This window comes from Eulemur rufifrons, chromosome 24 (assembly GCF_041146395.1).
Source record: "Eulemur rufifrons isolate Redbay chromosome 24, OSU_ERuf_1, whole genome shotgun sequence".
Lineage (NCBI taxonomy): Eukaryota > Metazoa > Chordata > Mammalia > Primates > Lemuridae > Eulemur > Eulemur rufifrons.
This window is the reverse complement of record NC_091006.1, coordinates 20134633-20154976: the sequence shown is the minus strand read 5'-3', so window position 1 is coordinate 20154976 and position 20344 is coordinate 20134633. Positions and strand designations below refer to the sequence as shown.

General features: G+C 39.0%; 1 protein-coding gene across 1 annotated transcript in view; it reads left to right on the top strand.

Moving 5' to 3' along the window:
- Window positions 1-18813, top strand: part of ART3 (ADP-ribosyltransferase 3 (inactive)) — a 51978-nt gene extending 33165 nt beyond the window's left edge. Inside the window, exons 4-11 of the mRNA XM_069456974.1 lie at window positions 5004-5036; window positions 5985-6017; window positions 6918-6947; window positions 10113-10145; window positions 10763-10795; window positions 12247-12279; window positions 14540-14572; window positions 18683-18813. Of these exons, the coding sequence (XP_069313075.1) occupies window positions 5004-5036; window positions 5985-6017; window positions 6918-6947; window positions 10113-10145; window positions 10763-10795; window positions 12247-12279; window positions 14540-14572; window positions 18683-18813 (359 nt within the window). The remainder of the gene's footprint in view (window positions 1-5003; window positions 5037-5984; window positions 6018-6917; window positions 6948-10112; window positions 10146-10762; window positions 10796-12246; window positions 12280-14539; window positions 14573-18682) is intronic.
- The last annotated feature ends 1531 nt before the right edge of the window (window positions 18814-20344 follow it).

Sequence of the window (20344 nt, the reverse complement as noted above, 5' to 3'; positions counted from 1 at the left end):
AAAAAAGAGACACAGATCAAGAATGAAATAGTGGCTACCATGGGTAGGGGGAGAGGAAATGGCGAGACATAGGTCAAAAGATACAAAATAGCAGATATGTAGGATGAACAAGTTTAGAGATCTAATGTATTACATGAGGACTAAATTAGTAAACTTGTATTGTATTAGGGATTTTACTTAAATAACCAAAAACCAACCCACCTGGAGTCAGCTTACACCAGCTCATAGGAATTGATTGTGGGCATGCATGTCTTCTCCCCAGTTCCTCCTACATCCCAGTAGCTTGAAATCGGCTGTGGTTCAGAGTTATACCATAGAAATCAGCAAACGCTACAAACCAGTCTCCCTCCCTTGCCCCACCAAGCCTGTTCAACTTTACTGTCCTCTAACTCATGGCGCTTTCTTTGGTGACTAGATCATTGGTGATCAGGAGTCATTGTACAGCATATCACAGCCCAAATCCCACTTGCAGCTGGGCTGACAGAAATGATACTGCTTTTGGTGCTCCTGATGCACTTAGCCAAATGCCATTTGTGAAGGCATTGATTATATTAATGGAAAAGCTGTGGCCACAGGGCCTCAAGCCATATTTAGCACTGGGGTCTGGTTGATGGGCTGAGGTGGGCAACAGAGCCCTCAAACTCCATGTCTGTGAGTGGGACTGTGATAGAACAAAAGAGATGGAACCATTGAATTGATCCTGAGTGATCCAGGGCTCACACCTACACGGAGAAGTGCATCATGAGCCCCGGGTGAGGAAGCAGGAAGGGGAATGGGGTACATAGAAGTATCATGTTCAGACCAGCCGCAAGGGAGGCCTCTGCGGAGGCTCCAGGTACTGTGTGGAGAGCGCTGACACAGTCGGCCACTGCACCATAGTCCTCTGCTGCCATCTGGAGGTAAGTAATGGGAACACAGGATCAAAAACTCCCTGAAGTGATCTTTGGAGACAGGCTATTTGAAACACTATGAAGATCAATGACCAGGTGTTTTAAAAGCCCCAGCCAGGAGGATATAATGAGAATCTTGTTCCATTGTGACTGGATATAACTGAGCCTCTAAATGAAAAAAAGACAGTATTTCTAAAAGGGCTAAAAAGATTTTACTGTATTATGTGTGCTAAACACAATCCTGTGTTACTATTGTAAACTTGCCTATGGTTTCCAAGATAAAATACCACAGGTTAACTGTCTTTTATACTATTTTTCTAGAAAACGTGAAAAAGGTGGGATGTCAGCTATATAATAAAAGCTCCATTCCTTATTGTTAAAAATTAGTCCATTGGCCAAGTGCAGTGGCTCACACCCTAGCACTTTGGGAAGCTGAGATGGGAGGATCACTTGAAGCCAGGAGTTTGAGATCAGCTTGAGCAACATAATGAGACTCTGTCTCTACAAAAAGAAAAATCATCTGGGTGTGATGGTGCATACCTCTAGTCCCAGCCACTCGGGAGGCTGAGGCAAGAGGATCTTGAGCCCAGGAATTTGAGATTGCAGTGAGTTATGATGATGCCACTGCACTCTAACCCAGGTGACAGAGCAAGACCCTGTCTCAAAAAAAAAAAAAAAAAAAAAAAATTACTCCACTGGGGCCAGGCACGGTAGTTGTTATCCTAACCACTTGGGAGCCTGAAACAGGAGGACCACTTGAGCCCAGGAGTTCCAGGCCAGTCTGGGCAACCTAGCAAGACCCCAGCTCTAAAACAAAACAAAACAAAACAAAAAGCCAGAAACAGCATGTTGAATCCTCTTTAGATCACATCTCTCTGGTCCTATTTTCTACCTCAAAGGATTTATGTTACTAGATTGAACTCACCTGGATTAATCCAGGATAATTGCCCCACCTGAAGGTCAACTAATTAGCAACATTATTTGCATCTGCAGCCTTAATTATCTCTTGCCATGTAGCTTAACATATTCACATAAGGTTCTAGGGTTAGGATAGAGGGACCTCTTTAGAAGGGTATTATTCTGCAAACTATAATATGTCTTCAGGTTCACTAATCTTTTTCCTGCAGTGTCTAGTTTGTCAGTAATTACATCTAGTGTATTGTTCATCTTAGGATTTTTATGTCTAGAAGTTCAATTTGGTTACTTTTTATCTTCCATGTTTCTGCTTACCACCTATTAGTTGTACTAACTTTCAGTTTACTGAATGTTATAGCTCCTACAATTCATGTGGTGAAGCCCTGTTCTCCATTGGGATGATATTTGGAGGTGGGACTTTTGAGAGTGACAATGCAAAAATAAGTGACTGAGGCAAAGATTTCAATTAATGGAAGTTTATCAAGCCAAAGTTGGAGGATGTGCCCAGGAAAAACACAAACCACTGACATATCTGTGACTATTTTTCTGAAGGAGAATTTGGGGACTTCACTATTTAAGGGAAAGTGTACAGAAAAAAAGGAGGGGGGAGTGAGGCAAATAGTTACATTCTTGTGAGGCCCAGGAAATCTACATTTTACACAAGGTCAGGTGAGTGTTTGAAGAGAAAAAGGGAGGAGGGAAGAGTCAGTTATATAGATGTCCCTGGGTACGTAATGGAACAACATTGATCTCGTCTTGTCTCTGTTCTGCACCTGCATTACTGCCAGCTGTGAATGAGAGTCCCTGTCCTCTGCATCCTTGCCAGCATTACCGTGGAACCAAACAGACTTTAGTTGCAGGGACTAGACTTAACGTGCAGACCCGAAGTTACAATTTGCATGGTCTTGTACTTGTAAAAATATTTTTGAGCTTTGTTCTGGTACATAATTAAGTTATTTGAAAATGGTTTGATTCTTTTAGAGCTTGCTTTGCAGATTTTTTAGGCAGAACCAGAGTCACTTTAATCTAAGTCTAATTATTTTTTCACTCCTGGGGCTATAATTTTCTCAATACTCTACCCAATGCCTATGAATTACAAGGTTTTCCAGTCTGGCTGATGAAAGTATGCACTATTCTTGACTGTAGGGCTTCTTTCTCTGGCCTTGGGTAGTTTTCTCCCACATAAAAACTGATCAGTACTTCGCAGAATACTTGAGGGGAACGCTTTGCAGGTCTTAGGAGTTCTTTGTGCCATTCCCCTCTCTCTAGTATTCTCCTTAAAAAAACAAATTATCTTGGTATTTTCTTTGTGGAAAAAATTTAAACTACTTACTGGTTATAATACCATTCAAGTTCTCTGTTTATTCTTGAGTTATTTTTGGTAAGTTATATTTTTTCCAAGGAATTTGTTCATTTGTATATCAAATTTTAATAGGCATAAAGTTGGTCATAGCATTCTTATATCTTTTTATGTCTGCTCGATGTCGTGTTCCCCTTCTCATTCCTTGTGTATTTGTGCCTTCTCTGTTTTATTTCTGGATCAATCTCCTATCCATTTTTAATCCCATACAACTTTAGAAACTCAAAATAGTTTGATTGCTTTCTTGCTGTTGAAAATACTAATGGAAAATTAAATCTAGAGTCAAATAGGAGAAATGCAATCTGACAAAATGGATCTGTGCTAAACACTAAAGATACCCATCCTGTACTATTTAGGAGACTCTAAAAACAAATTTTCTTTCGTAAAAATCACTCGGAGTGCTTGTTTAAAATGAAGATTACAAGGCATCCCCTCCAGAAATTCTCTATCATAGTCCTGGCTAGGGTCCTGGAATTTTCAATTTTAATAAGCACACAGGTGATTCTGAAGTATGTGGCTAGAAAACTACACTTTGAGAAACATAGTCATCTTGTGCTACAGAGAAAAGACAAAGGTTCTTAAAATCCTTCTAATGTCCAGACCCCAGGCTGCATCTTTCTATTATGTTTGTAGCCTTCCCATCTACAATTCTCCTCGCCTTCACCTCACCCTCAGCTAAGCTCCCTGGGTGAGGCTTACACCCACGTTTCTACTGCTGAGACATTTTGTGATAGCCCTTAGAACTGATTTTTAAATTTCTGGTCCAGCCAAATGCCTGAGTTTAGCCTCAGGACACCATTCGTATTCTAACAGATCTTTCATTCCTTGGACCAGTAGAATCTGGACCCAGTCACCTAGATTTTTGGTTCAAACTCCACAAGTAGAGCAGGACTTGAGAACAAGACAATAGAAGAGCACGTTTCTCATAGTAGAGCCAGGTCTGTCAGGGACTTCCTCAATCTTAGGTAAAGAGGCTCATCCCTCAGGCAACTGAACTTCCAGATTAGATCACTGAGTTAGCCAGGCGTGGAGAAGAGACAATAAAGCATCTAGACCTTCATGGTGCATTCTGGAAAGCCCTCCATATGGCTCATACTGGCACCAGATCTGTATGCCTTCTTACTGACTTTCTTGCCTAACTGCTGTTGGGCACGCTAGCGGATTCTCCTTTCTGTCAGTTCTCAGGGGAATCACCGTAGCACTGATGACTTTTTCTAGGGCATCACCAGTGAGAAGGTCCAGGGCCTTACAAAGGTACTGTTAGGTGCCATGTTCCTGTTCTCCAGAAATTGTGGATTTCCTCACATACAAATGAATGTTCTGAGATATACCAACTCTGTTTCTGTGTATGAGTGCGAAGGATTTTTGTTCATATATTAAAGGATCTGGAAGATCTTACTGAGATGCTTTTTCTCCAGAGAATAGGAATTGACATAGTAGAGGGATAGATTTGCTGTTGAGGACATTTAGTATCTGAAGAGAGAATTAATTGGACAGGTAAGTTTTCTCCTAACTTTTGCAAACTAATCATAGAATAGAATGATAAAGTATTACTCCTGGATGGGCCCTTGAAGTTCATTTGAAGCAATCTCCTAGTAAAAGATTCAGGTAAGGATACTGAATTTCAGAAGGGTTAAATGTTTTGTCAGAGGTCATACAGCTATTTCGTGGCTGTGCTATAAATACAAAAATACAATTGTTCTGCAGTTTGCATCCCACTAAATCATGGGACTGATACTAGTAGTTGATGGATTAGATTATCAGTAGCCACAGACCAATTGAAATCTTTACTAAGGTAGATCATGTTTAACTAATGAAGCTTTACCTTTGTGTTACAGGGCTAAAAACTGAAAACTGTGTTGAGAACCTAGGTAAGATATGCTTTAAAGTATTACTTCTGCAATGGGAATTTTATCAGTGTTGTTTCTCACAGATATGGGTCAAGCTGCCTCACCACTGCACTGGCATGCTATACTGTCAGCCATCATTTTCTCAAGGCTGCACTGTGGTCTGCCACCACCCTCTCAGGGAGAGAGCCCAGGGGTCACTGCTGCATGCTTTGCGCTCCTACCCCCACTCGTGCCTGTGGCTCTTCTCTCAAACACCGCATTGCCCTGGACATGCAAGGAACATGCAACTGTCACCCTAGCCTGACCTTACAGGAGTTTAAGGACTTGTGAATGCCCCTACAGCTCCACCCGTTTCCCACATGGCTCTTATGCAAAACCTAGTTCCTATTCCTGTATTTTGATATCTTAGGAAATAACATTTGGGAAACTAATGAAGGGATGGCGTGAATATGGCTCAAGGAGGGAGGATGGGATGACAGAATGGTTATGTGGTCTATTCCAGCTTCCTTGGGGAAAAATAGGATATAACAAAAAATAATCTGTCTTAGAGGACTGTGGGAAAGATTTGGGAAGGCAGACAGGAAATTCTACAATTATTCAGGAACAGCATTATCAAATAGGCCCAATAGATGTATGTGAACCAAAGTTGCCAGAAAGTGCCTTTGGACTGATGCAGGCTCTGGATGGATCCTGTTGAAGATTTTCTTATTAAAAAGTTTGAAAATAGGGGTCTGTTTCTAGTTGTCTTCTTGGCTAGTTTTTCCATGGATTCTTTTTCATGTAATTAAAATGAATCTATATCCATTAGTCTTTGATTTGAAATTTTATATTTGTTATAACTATAGTTTTATGTATCTTAAATGTAAGCCAATTCAAATTTTTATTATTAGTAAGTGTTTAACAATAGACTGAACCGGACATTCACATCTGAGCATAGTACCACATAATGAAAACATGTTTATATTTCAGAATATTTTCAACCAATCTATGTCTACAGTGCTGGTGAGTATGCTCTGCTTTCTAAATGTTATTCTTACGTGGATGTTTAATAGCTCTTTCTTAACAGGTGGCATTTGTTAGCTCACAAAAAGGCGTACTTCGCAGATATAAAGCAGTGACTTGGATTATATCGGGGTGTGGGGAAGAAACCTATTCTGGAGAAATTTACATACCTCCAATGAGAGAGTTGGCTCTATGGAGATCTGAATGATATGGAAACTTTTTGGGGAGAGTTTCTTTCAGAAGATAAAGATAGAAAACTCAGCACATTTGCATCTCTCAAATTTGCTGAAGCTTGATGTTTTGTATCGTTTAACTAAAACATCTGGGTGATTAGATGCTTTTTTAAAAAAGTTTCCACTTAGTGAGATATGGCCCAAATCATTTCTTTGCATGTAAATTCATTATGATGTGTTTTGCCCATATGGCTATAATACGTTTTTCTTTAAGAGAGAAAAGGATCCAGACTTTTCTTAAACATGCAGTTGACTTCATGTTTGGGAAGATACCTCCTGTCCTGATAGAAGTGAAACATTTTATGCCCCTGAAAACTTGCTTAGCAGCCCCTGTTTCTGTTGGCCCATTGCAGTCATGCGTCTACTGATTACTTCACAGGGACCTCAACTCTTCAAAACAGACATTTTTTGGTTCCTTGAGATCCCCAGGAGACTAGCTATATGTGATGGGTTTTTTTAATAGAGGGGGCCAGAGGAAGATTCTAGCCCATTAGCCAGGGTATATGTAGACTCTGGCTAACATTTAAATTTAGTAGCAGTAGTTTACTGGATATACGAAATGGTTCTTTATGGCAGTATTACCTGAAAATAGTTTTGCTGTAGCTATAGTAACTCCCTGTTCTTTTGTTCCATTGTTAAAACTGATAAGTTTCTTTTTGTAACTTAGGTGAGAAAACCCAGAAGATTGAAGACCCCGGTAAGACATTTTCATAAACTCTGGGGCTTTCATTTTACAGGGTGTCTCCCTTTACAGGTAGGAGCAGGAAGGCGCACGGCATGGTAAGGAAACGTGGGAAGAAGGCAGAGCCCAGCTTAGCTTGCTGGTTTGGTATATCAGGGACCCACTTGCGTTCCAGATAGAATTCTTTATAGAAATGACACAGCAGCTCTGTGTCTCCTGACCGTCTTTAAAGGTCATCTCAGCAAATAGATGTGACTAATTATTCCACATACTTCTGTGACCTAGGGTGTTGGGCAGGACATAACAAGTAGCATTGTTTTTTCTACATTAAAATGATGATTCTGGGCCAGGTGAGGTGGCTCATGCCTATAATCCTAGCACTTTGGGAGGCTGAGGCAGGAGAATTGCTTGAGGCCAGGAGTTTGAGACCAGCCTGAGCAAAAATTAGTGAGACCTGCGTCTCAGCAAAAAATACAAAAATTAACTGGGCATGGTGGTATGTGCCTGTAGTCCCAGCTTCTTGGGACACTGAGGCAGGGGATTGCTGGAGCCCAGGAGTTTGAGGTTGCAGTGAGCTAAGATGACACCACTGCCCTCTAACCTGGGCGACAGAGTGAGAGACCCTGATCTCAAAAAAAAAAAAAAAAAAAAAAGGTGATTCTGTGTATTTATTTCTGGTTGCAGCAATATGAGTCACAGATGCTGTCAGCTGTACCATTTGATTATTTAGTACATTCCAAAGTATAACTCATATCCCAATGTTTGCTTTTGTGATATTTTTTAATGGTATTATTCAAATGTCCTCAAGGGTACTGGACAGGAACAGTCTCATAAATTACTGGTGAGATTATAAATTGGAACAACTTTTTATGGAGGGCAGTTTGGTAGTACTAGCTTTTAAAATGTTTATACCTTTAACCCAGTTATAATACTTTCAGATATTTGTCCAGAGAAAATTAGAGATACAAAGATTTGAGTTTAAAATGTTTATCACAGTGTCATGGTAGTGTCAAAAGACAAAATTACAAATTTATATTTTATTTGTGATACTGGAATTGGGTGACACTTCATTCCATGAAATAGAGTAAGTGTTCCAGTGAGCCGAGCAAGACTTTGGCTTTATAGACAGAGAAGGAGGGAAGAAAGCAGAAGGAAAGAATAAAGAGTGTATTAGTTACTTTTAGACAGAACAATGGAAGAACTCCTGGTTAACATCCTGTTATGTCAGGCTGTCTTTTTTTGCGTGTAAGGATTAAAGCAGAGGGAACTTTAATATCAAGCTGATTGAAGATTTTAAACTAGACTGTTTGGGAAATTGGCTGTTATCTCTTTCTGCTGATTTCTTCAAAGGTCAGACAGCTTAGTTTGGGTGGTGTGGAACTTTATTTTTATTTTTTTTTAACTCCCTGATAACTGCATAGTATGTGTGGAACTTCAATATGGGTGACTCTGTTTCAGTTTTCAGTCTGGTCTGTCGAGACCTAGTACAGAAACTTAGTCCAAAGCATGGCCTCCTGTAATTTTTGTTTGACAGTAGCAAAAATTTAGAAACAACCTCAGTGTCCAAAGTTAGGTATTATTAGATAAAATTATATTTATATTATAAAACACTAAACAACTTAGAAATTTCATTTTTGAAAACATTTAAAGATAGAAGAAAGTATTCATAATACAGTGGTAAATAGGATATATAAAACAGCATATAGAATATAATATTAACTTTATTAAAATATGTACGCACATATAAATGCATAGCAAAAAAGATTGAAAGGAAATACACCAAAAATGTTAAGAATCAGAGATCTGAGACCTGAGTTTTAAGTGATTTTTAATTCTTAATAATTTCCTGTATTTTTGAAATTATCTACAATTTTAATGTATTACATAATCAGGAGACATTATTTTTAAATATATATATATATGTACATATATAGGCTGGGTGTGTTGGCTCACACCTGTAATTGTAGCACTTTGGCAGGCCAGGGCGGGAGGATCGCTTGAGGCCATGAGTTCAAGACCAACCTGAGCAACATAGACCCTGTCTCTACAGAAAATAATAAGTTAGCCAAGGTGGTCGCATGCACCTGTAGTCCCAGCTCTTCGTGAGGCTGAGGCAGGAGGGTCACTTGAGCCCAGGAGTTCAAGGCTGCAGTGAACTATGATCACACCCCCCTGTATTCCAGCCTGAGCAATAGAGCAAGACCCCATCTCTTTAAAAAAAATTTTTTTTAAGTATATAGATCAGTCATGACAATTTTGGGTCAGAGTCTTTGGATTGAATCTAAAAAAAAGAAAATAACAAGAACTGTTTGCTTAATCTGGAGAGATTCTGGGTTGCTAGCCATAGTTCTTACCATAAGCTAGGCTCCAGTGGGTTAAATCTTCTCTCCTGTTTTTTTACCCTTTCCCCTGCCATTTCTCAAAGCATTCGGAGCTTTCTGTAAAAGCCAGGTATAACGTTAAGTTAATGTTTAAGCTGATGACAATTTTCACTAAATTGTTCTTACTCTCATCCTTAGGAGAAAAAACCCAGGAGTTCACTGTCTTACCTGGTAAATCATCTTTTACTTACTCTCTGAGACTAGCTACAGGTTAGGAGGAGATAGGATTCCTAGAATTAAGAACATTACCTGAACCTGGAGAGTTTGAGGAATGAGTTAAGCTAGAACACAGGGACTTCGTTTACTGAGTGCTTTTTATGTTCCATACAGTGTACCAAGCACTTTTATGCAGTATTTCCTTTAGTCCTCACTCACTACAAACCTACAGGGCAAGTATTTCTTTTGCAAAATGAGCATTTGAAGTTCAGAGGGATTAAGTAGCCTGCCCAAAGTCGTAGAGCTAATAACTATAATGACAATAGAGCTAAACCAAGCAGAGACCTAAACCTGGTACGGTTTCAATTAAAAACCAATGTACTAGGACTGCCTTATGAAGAATAAAGTTAGAGAGGTAGGGCTAGATCACAGAAGGTCTTGAAGTCCAGGCTAAGGAGTTTGGACTTTTTCTCATGGGAGAATGAAGAGCCATTGAAGGGAATTTTTGTTGTTGCCATTTTCTTTTTTCTTTTCTTTTCTTTCTTCTTTTCTTTTTCTTTTTTTGAGAGTTGGATATGGGGGAAGTGTAGACAAAGGGGAGCATTAACAATATAAGATAACTGATACTCATTTCTGCTTTTAGGTATAAAAATCTTTGAACCCACCCAAATACCTGGTAAGACACCTTTCTATTTGCTCCCTGGGCCCAAGTTATTAGGTGAGAAAGATTCCTCAGGCATTAAAGAGTATTATCAATAATGAGACTATTATTCATGAATATTTCCCTTACAAAGACTGAGCTGGGGAAGAGAGCAGAGAAAGTGCATTTCCTCCTAGCATTCCTGTGCTTCTGGAACGTTGTCTCCGGGGCACGAGCACCAGCTCTGCTGGGAAGGCGGCTGAGGGAAAGGCTGCGGGACAGCTGGATGCCTCAGTCCAGCACCTTCCAGCTTCTGCTGCTACAGTTACTCAGTAGAAACCTCAACTTCAGGCACAGGCTGACTCTTATCTTGGGCTAAAATCTCTTCATCTGGGATCTCCAGGTAACTAAACACGGTGCTCTCCTGGCATAGGCACCCACTCAGTGAAGTGCCATGGCAGAAGACTCCTCTAAGCTTGGAGTGGATTTGCACAGTGAAGGTTTATGTGGCCAGAACTTTTAAATAAAAAGCCAGAAACTACAGTGCAGTGCGACTTTTGGTACTTGTATCTCTTGAGCTTACCAGACAAGAGTTTGAAAATTGTACTTACTGGAGCAAACTGCAGGTCACTAAAAACTTCTTTTTCATTTAGGAATGAAAATTCCAGAACCTTTTTCACTACCTGGTAAGCAATGTTAGGTGTGCCAGAGGGGCAGATGCCAGTTTGGGGGGTAGAGATATAACTGTCACCATTAGACATGCAAGAAATTGTGAGTACTTTGTACAAGATCACAAAAGTGAGTGGAGGAGCCAGGTCTCTTAACTTATGACCAAGTACCTGTTTCTCAATGTATGTGGTTCTTTGAGTGTTTTTCCAGTGTATTTGCCATGGTAGATTTAACCTACCTTTAAGATACAGCAATAAAAATGAATATTTTATTTTATTTTTTAGTCCGCCCTCCCCTCCCCTTCTTATGGCCTGGCTCTCTCCTCCCAGCCTCTCCCTGCTCCTCTGCACCGGCCTTCTGCATCCAGCCCTGCCTCGGCCCCACAGTGGGTGTTTTAAAAGTGTGAGGCTGTAGCTGAGGGCAAGGCCGTTGAGGGGCCTTGAGCTTCTGTAACCAGAGAAACGGATCAGTGACTCCAGTCAGCTTCTTCAGAAGGACCTGAAAACTTATGCTTATAGGGGAGGAAAAAAATAAAAAGGCCACCAGGCTTAATTTATTTTTTAAGACAAGGAAAAGTAAGAAAAGAAAAAGTGGATGTGATATAATATTTTACCAGAGAGCTACGGACAGTAATGGTAGTTCTCTGTGCCTCAGAATTGTCATCTTTCGAATGTGGCCAACTTGTCATATTTATGTCATGAGGACTGTCTGTAAGGACTATAAAACCACAAAATCTCAAGGTACAGAGCCACTATCCAATGCTTAAAATCTTTTCTCTTCAGTTCATGTGGTGCTTTGAAAATATTTTTTTGTAGGTTTTGTTACTATGGGAATGATCATCTGTTAAGGAAATTAGATTTTTGGCATTCACAAAATTGTATCCATCCACACAGTGCTGAGCTTTGCTTAACATTGCTGTCTATGGCAGCTGCATGCTGTGTACAGAAACATGTTCACAGTTAGCGACATACAGCACGGACGTAGCTTATAGAGGGAGTTCAGCTACTCTTTTATATTGACCCAAATTTGTACTGTTGGATTTATCTGGTCACAACTTTGGAGTGACTCTCTAGTGACACTGATGACATACCTTGTATGTTCTGCATCTTTTCAGCTTGCTGGGCCCGAATTTGCACAGTGCCCTCACTGGGGTTTTGCTAGTCACGCTGTGATTGTCTGAAATCTCAGCAGATGCTGAGCAGGGTATGGGAGATGCACGTGAGCTGTGTAGACAGATACACGGGCTGCAGGCAGTCTCTCCTCTGCTATTTGCCTGTGAATAGCTTTGTATAAGTTACTGTACTTCCCTGTACATCTGCTTCCTCATCTGTACAATGAGGAAAGCTTCTATCTTGCAGGACTGATTAGAGCCCTAATGAGTTAAAGTACCTGGTAAAATGAATGGTAGCAAAATAGTAGTAAATGGTAGTTGTCTTTATTATTGTCTAAAAATCTCTTTCTCATTTAGGAATAAAAGTGGTACAACTGGATGAAAAACCTGGTAATAAATTCTTTATTGGGGGTGGTGGCACCAGGGGGTTCTAAGTCCTTTACCGGAATCACTCAGTTAGCTCAGTCTTACGGGATCTGGAGAAGACGTCTGGCTGTACAGTTTCCGACATTGCAGTGTGCAAGCCAGAGGGGGAAGTGTTGAGAACTCCTTTCAGTGTGAGCAGCGGGCTGCTATTGTGGTTCTCAGAGCCAAACAGAAAAAGGCGTTTGACCTGAAACTGGACCGGCTGGCCTCCAGCTGTTCCTGTTTATTCCAGAAAGAGGCAGAAGCTTCCTAGGGTGAGCTGGCTATTGTGAGGGAATCTGTAGACACAGGAATAGCATCACCAAGGAAGCATGAATGAGAACTGTACAACATGCTAATATTGGGTCTAGCCATTCTGTGATCCTCACTACACTCTCCGTATCCTCCCACAAATAGGCCACTAGGTTTTACTGGGACTGTAGTGCATTGTGCCCTCTCCTGGAAAGCTATGTGCAGTGCAGGCTTTTTTAAAGGTGATATGGGCCGGCAGGCACAGTGGCTCACGCCTATAATCTTAGCACTATGGTAGGCCAAGGTAGGAGGATCGCTTGAGCCCAGGAGTTCGAGACCAGATTGAGCAACACAGCGAGACCCCCATATCCACACAAAATAGAAAAATTAGCCAGGTATAGTGGCACACACTTGTAGTCCCAGCTACTCAGGAGGCTGAGGCAGGAGAATCACTTGAGCCTGGGAGTTTGAGCTTGCTGTGAGCTATGATGATGCCACTGCACTCAAGCCTGGCAGCAGAGCAAGATCCTGTCATAAATAAGTGAATTGAAGGAATGAGATGTGAAAATAGTACACAGGATCTCATTTGATCCGATAAGGTAGATATTGCTACTGCCACCTCAGAGATGAGGACATGAAATGCAGGAAGGTTAAGGAACCTGAAAGAGGCTAGAAAGAGACAACCAGGACTCAGACTTCTCTTTTTCTTTTTTTTTTTGAGACAGAGTCTTGCTCTGTCGCTCCAGCTGGAGTGCAGTGATGTCATCATAGCTCACTGCATCCTCAAATTCCTTGGCTCAAGTGATCCTCCTGCCTTAGCCTCCCAAGTAGCTGGGATGACAGCCACCACACCTGGCTAATTTTCCTTTTTTTTTTTTTTTGTAGAGATGGGGTTTTGCTCTTGCTCAGGCTAGTCTCGAACTCCTGAGCTCAAGTGATCCTCCCACCTTGGCCTCCCAGAGTGCTAGAATTATAGGTGTGAGCCACCACTCCTGGCCAGACTTTTCAAGTTTTGTTTATTTTGTGCTATACAGCACTTGTGTTCCAGCCAGATTTAGTTATACACTTCTATCCCGGGCTCCTAGAATTGGCATTTGGCTTCAAAGCTGTCAAAATATGGTAATACTGTAATACTTCACAGATGGTTTCTGACTTAAGAAGGTTCAACTTACAGTGGTGTGAAAGAGATACACATTCAGCAGAAACTATACTTAGAGTACTTAAACAACCATTCTGTTTTTCATGTTCAGTACAGTATTCAATAAATTATGTGAGATATCTGACATTTTATTATAAAATAGGCTTTACGTTAGATGATTTTACCCAACTGTAGGCTGATGTAAGTGTTCTGAGTATGTTTAAGGTAGGCTAGGCTAAGCTACGATGTTTTGTAGGTTAGGTGTATTAAACATATTTTTGACTTAAAATATTTTCAACTTAGGTTTATTGGCACATAATCCCATTGTAAGTTAAGGAGCCTCTATATAGCACAGTGATTAAAAGCAAAGGCTTTGAAATCAGATTCTGCTACCTCTGTGGTAATGCATGTCACTCCTCAAAACATTTCACAGATGTTTTAAGGAACATCTGTGAAATGTAGATAACGATACCTACCTAATAGGACTGTAAGAAGTAAAGGTGACAAGGTACATAAAGCATTTGCACAAGCATGGCACAGAGTATGCACTCAGTAAATGGTAGGTGTTAATGTACTTGGGAATCTGAGTTTAATATGTAGAAAAAGTGCTGTTTTGTAAACAAAATTTTAACTTTTTTTTAATGGAAACACATACTCATGATGAAAAAATTTCAGAGCACAGATGAGTACAAATTAAGCCTTTCCGCTAACCCCACACATCGCTGTAAACCTATTACCCTGCCCCTCAGACCCATTCCCAGAGATAAGCAAGTTTGCTTAATCTTTAATTATATCTTTCTCTTCTGGATAAGTAGGTATACAATGCAATTAACTCAAAATCTCTTTATATTTTAGAAGACGAAACTCAAGAAAATATCAACAATCCTAGTAAGAAATACCTCATTTCCTCAGTTAATAAATGTCTGTTTCTGTAATACAGAAAAAGTGAGAATTTATTTTTCCTTAGTGAAGGGAATAAGGTTGCAAGAGTTTAAGGCATCATCATAACAAAGTATAATGTCATATCCAAATGCTTGTGTGTGTCTGTGTGTGTGTTGGGGGCAACTTGACCTTGTTTCTTAAATAATCATTTTTAACTGTGTTTAGAGACTTTGCTGTTTAGAACAGTGGTTCTCAACCCTTGCAACCCAATTCTCCCTTTTTATAGCAAATATTTTATGAAATCCTTATATTATACTGAAGGAAGATCTTATATAAGTTGTACCTGAACCCATAAGGGTCAATATAATGTCCCGACTATGATTTATAACAAATTACATACATTTCAGTATGTAAATACTTAGATTATACTCAAAAGGATAATGAAGTAGTAGGATGCTTGTATCTATTTATGCAAGTAAATTTGGACTTAAGGGAAGATTGGAAACTATTTTATACAGAAAGTATAAGAAAATGAAAGTGAAGAAATACAGCAGACACTAGATAAAAACTAATGATTAATGTTTATTAAAACTATCCCCAAATATTTTTTATATGTAAAATTGCATTAGGTTCTGGGTTTGATCATTTTAAATAGCTTTTTAACTTACGTATGTCTAGCAGTGCACTTGAAAGTTGTGCAGGAAGTGGGTCAATTTTTCATTGTCCAAGACTATCCCTAGCACTGCAAAGTATTAATATCTAGTCCTCTACCTCCACCCCATTGTTGGAACAGTCAGAAAAATACTCTGACAATTGTCCAAACTGCTTCTCAGGGAGCAATACTGGCCCCTTGAGAACCACTGGTCTATAGTCACGTACAGTCATACGTTGCTTAACAACAGGGGGGAGAAATAAGTCGTTAGGCAGTTTCATTGTTGTGCACACATCATCGGATGCACTTACGCAAACCTAGATAGTACAGCGTACTACACACCTGGTATATGGTGCAGCCTGTGGCTCATAGGCTGTAAACCTGTACAGCATGTTGCTACAATGAACACCATAGGCAGTTGTGCACCATGTATCTAAACATATCTAAACACAGAAAAGTATGGTAAAAATATGATGTAAAAGATAAGAAATGGTACACCTGCATAGGGCACTTACCATGAATGGAGCTTGCAGGACTGGAAGTTGCTGTGGATGAGTCGGTGAGTGAGTGGTGAGTGAATCAAGTCCGAGCACATTAATGGACACTATTGTAGACTTTATAAACACTGCACAGCGAGGCTACACTAAATTAAAACATTTTTTCCTGCAATAAATTAACTTTAGCTAACTTTAACATTTTTACTTTATAAACTTTTTAATTTTTTTTAAACTTGTTTACTTTTTTATAATACTTAGCTGAAAATGCAAACACATTATATGGCTATACAAAAATATTTTTTCTTTATATCTTTATTCTATAACCTTTTCTCTAATTTTAAAATTTTATTTTCTTTTTTTACTTTTTAAATTGTTTTGTTTAAAACTTAGACACACACACATTAGCCTAGGCCTGCACAGGGTCAGGTCATCAGTATCACTGTCTTCCACCTCCACATCTGGCCCCACTGGAAGGTCTTCAGGGGCAGTGACACGCTCGGAGCTGCCATCTCCTGTGATAACAATGCCTTCTTTAGGAATACCTCCTGAAAGGAACTGCCTAAGGCTTTTTTTACAGTTAACTTAAAAAAAAAAAATAAGAGTAGAAGGAATGCAGTCTAACACAATAAAAAGTATAGTATAGCAAATACATAAACCAGTAACACGGTTGTTCACTATCAAGTATTATGTACTGTACATAATTGTGTCCGCTATACTTACATGACTGGCAGTGCAGTAGGTTTGTTTACACCTGCGTCACCACGGACACGTGAGTAATGCGTCACGGTGACTACGTCACTGGACGATAGGTATTTTCCCACTCCATTATCATCTTAGGAGAGCACTGTCGTATATATGGTCTGTTGTTAACCAAAGTGTTAGGCAGCACATGACCGTACTAATGCATGCGTGCATCTGCCTGTCCGTCTCTCCATCTGTATACATATAACTGCATGTTTATAATTATGGCAAGTAAATTGATAATATGAAGGCTTTTATAAAATTATTTCTCTTGGCTTCATTTATGAAATTGGAATGGTGATCCCATTTGGATACTTCCAGTCAACCCTTCCCTGTATAGTCTGTTTAAACAAAAATACAGCTGTAAATCAGTTGAGTGTAGGGCAGTGTGAAACAGATTATCCTATGAATGTGCTCGTCTCCACTAGTTCAGATGAAAGGGAAGCAGTTTTCTCCAGAGCAGTGTGTGTGTGGAGGGAAAAGCATTTATTTATTTTTTATCAGCTTGCAAGCGTATCATTTAAAAAAGCAGCTACAGTCGGTCCTCTGTATCCTCAGGGATTCAACCAACCTCAAATCAAAAATATTTGGGGAAAAAACAATAAAAAATAACAAAACAATAAGAATACAAATAAAACCAATAAGGTATAACAACTATTAACATAGCATTTAAATTGTATTAGGTGTTACAAGTAATCTAGAGAGAGCTTAAAGTATACAGGAGGATATGTGTGGCTTATATTGCAAATACGATACCATTTTATATAAGAGATTTGAGCATCTGGATCAGGGATCCTAGAACCAATCCCCTGTGGGTACCAAGGGATGACTGTATATCCAATTGTATATTAATAGTTATTTGAATATGCATATAAAATATGCTGTTTTGTTTGAAATATAAGACACAGTTAAACTTTACCTTGCATGTATATATAGAAAATGGAAATAGAAAATTGCTAAGAAATTCTAGAGAACTTGACCAACAAAAAATAATTATCTTGGCTATATAGAGATTACAAAGCTTGTGAAATCCTATGATAAAACCTAGAGCAGCACACCCTGATGATAGACAGTTGACCCTTGAACAACACAGGGTTGAACTGCATTGGTCCATTTATACATGGATTTTTAAAAATAAATGATTAGAAAAATTTTTGGAGAGTTGCAACAATTTGAAAAACCCCACAGAACTGCATAGCCTAGAAATATGAAAAAAAAATTAAGAAAAAGCTGGGTATATCATTAATACATAAAATATATGTAGATACCATTTTATTTTCTACCATAAAATGTACACAAATCTATTATAAAAAGTTAACTTATCAAAACTTACACAAAACGCAGGCTATACATGGTGCCATTCACAGTTAAGAGAAATGCAAACAAACTTTACATGTTAAAGTTTATGCATATTTATGCAGCATTAAATCATAACTGCATAAAATTATAGTCCACACTGTACTATGTAATAATTTCATAGCCACCTCCTGTAACTTATGGTACACCCAAGTGTTGCGTCTGCTTAAAATGCCATGTGATGTCGACAATCTCTGCATAAGCAGTTCGTCTCTCCAGTAAATTGTACATCATTGTAAAAAGTGACCTCTCACAGTTCTTGCGTATTTTTCACCATGTTTAGTGCAATACTCGTAGGAAGTGCTCCCAAGAAGCAGAGAAAAGTCATGAAATTACAAGAAAAATGTGAACTGCCTGCTTGCTCTGCACTGTAGTTTGAGGCCTGCAGCTGCAGGTGCTCTTCATTTCAGACAGCTCATCTTGAACAATGGAAACTTATGATCAACACAGTACTGTAAATGTATTTTCTCTTCCTTATGAGTTCTTAACATTTCCTTTTCTCTAGCTTTATTTCAAGAATACAGTATGTAATACTGTACATAATGTACAAAATACGTGTTAATCAACTATTTGTTATCAGTAAGGCTTCCGGTCAATAGTAGCCTATTAGTAGTTAAGTTTTGGGAAATCACGAGTTGTATGTGGCTTTTCAATTGCATGGGGGGGTTGGTGCTCATTGTTCAAGGGTCAGCTGTATGGGAATGCAGCCTGAAATCTGTAATGAAAATTTTTCCTGGTTGGATATATTTCAGCTAAGTATTTAATTCAAGTTTAGTGTCATTGTTTACATATTCAGGATATACTTTACAGGTGGATGATACTTGACATCAAAAATGACATGTGTTAGTGACTGTGTATTCTCATTAACAGGTCCAGTTCCTGTTCCAGGTCCCAAAACCCATCCTTCTGCATCCTCTGGCAAAATGCTCCTTCCACCGTTTGGGACATTCATCCTTTTAATCGGTGCTTCTGCTATAAATCTTTGTTCCTCTATAGTTTGATACATTCTTTATCTTTCATATTCTTTACTTGAAATACATTATAGGGATCCCATAGGAGATCAAAAGGAATGATGTATTTTTCACTTGTTGGCCAAAGTCACTTGACAAAGAACTGTATTACTTGTTATTCATTTTGTAAATTCAGAAAGTTGGTCCAGATACAGTGTCACAGAATTAACTTTTCACTTATTTCTATACTAATCTTATAATTGAAAAACTCCAAACTGTATACTTCTGATTAAATTCAATAAAAGACTTTATTAGATATAATTTCAGAATTGCCACGTATTAAAATATTGACCACTAATCTTAGTGGTTAACATGAATTTAATACTTAAATTAGAATTTTAGTTATTTTACTCATCTCTTTGAAGGATTAAGCTTTGCCTTCAAATAGTATCATCCCTCAATCTTTTCATCTTCCCTGGATATTTGAACATTTTTATTTTTATAAATTCAACAGTTTACAAAATGCTTGACATGCATAGTCTCTAACTTAAATCTCATACTAACCCAGGAGAGTAGACAGGTGCTGAGTGAATATGAAATGTCAAGCAAGGAAAAACAAAATTATACAGTGTAGTTACCCTTTTTCCTGAGGTATTGCAGTTGAATAGTGACTGATTTAGGCATGGGCCTCTATAACTGTGATTTGTTTACACTTTGTCGATGTTTCCAAAAGGATTTGAGGCCACTTTTAAAGGTATAGAGAAGCTGCATAAAATCTAAACTGGGTGTGTTACAGGTAAGTGTGCTTTCTTTTCACTCCACTTCTCTTTGTGTTAAAAATTTTGAGTGAAGACTAGCCACAAGAACCACTGACTAGTTGAGGACTAAATACAGAATTTCTGGTAAACTGTGTTACAGAACACAACTTAGGGGCCAAAGTGGATCTTTCTCCCATCTGCCCACATTTAGAAAGAATTTGGTGTTTTAGTCTGTTTGGGCTGCAATAACAGAATACCATAGACTAGGTGGCTTATGAGCAACAGAAATTTATTTCTCACAGTTCTGGAAACTGGAAGTCCTAGATCAGGGTGCTGACAGATTCACTTCCTGGTGAAGGCCGTCTTCCTGGCTTGCAAACTGCTGTCTTCTCACCCTCATATGGCAGAAGGAACAGAAGTAGAGCACTAATCCCGTTTATGAAGGCTCCACCCTCATGACCTTATCACCTCCCAGTAGCCCCACCCGCGAACACCACCATATTGGGTATTAAGATTTGTTTATACTAGATGATATCTCCCATCCAAGTCCTACCCAGGCCGACCCTGCTTAGCTTCCGAGATCAGATGAGATCGGGCGCCTTCAGGGTGGTATGGCTGTAGACACTAGATGATACCTGAAGTTTTATTTGCCATACACAAAAGATACTGGCATTGACAAAAGTCCTTTAGGAGGGAAAAAAATCAGACTTAAGACTAAAATTCCTGAATTTTGTGATTATGAATTTAGTAACTGCATGGACATAAATAGTCATTCCCCAAAAGCCAAATAAACAAAGCACCAGACAGAATTATATAAAACTACA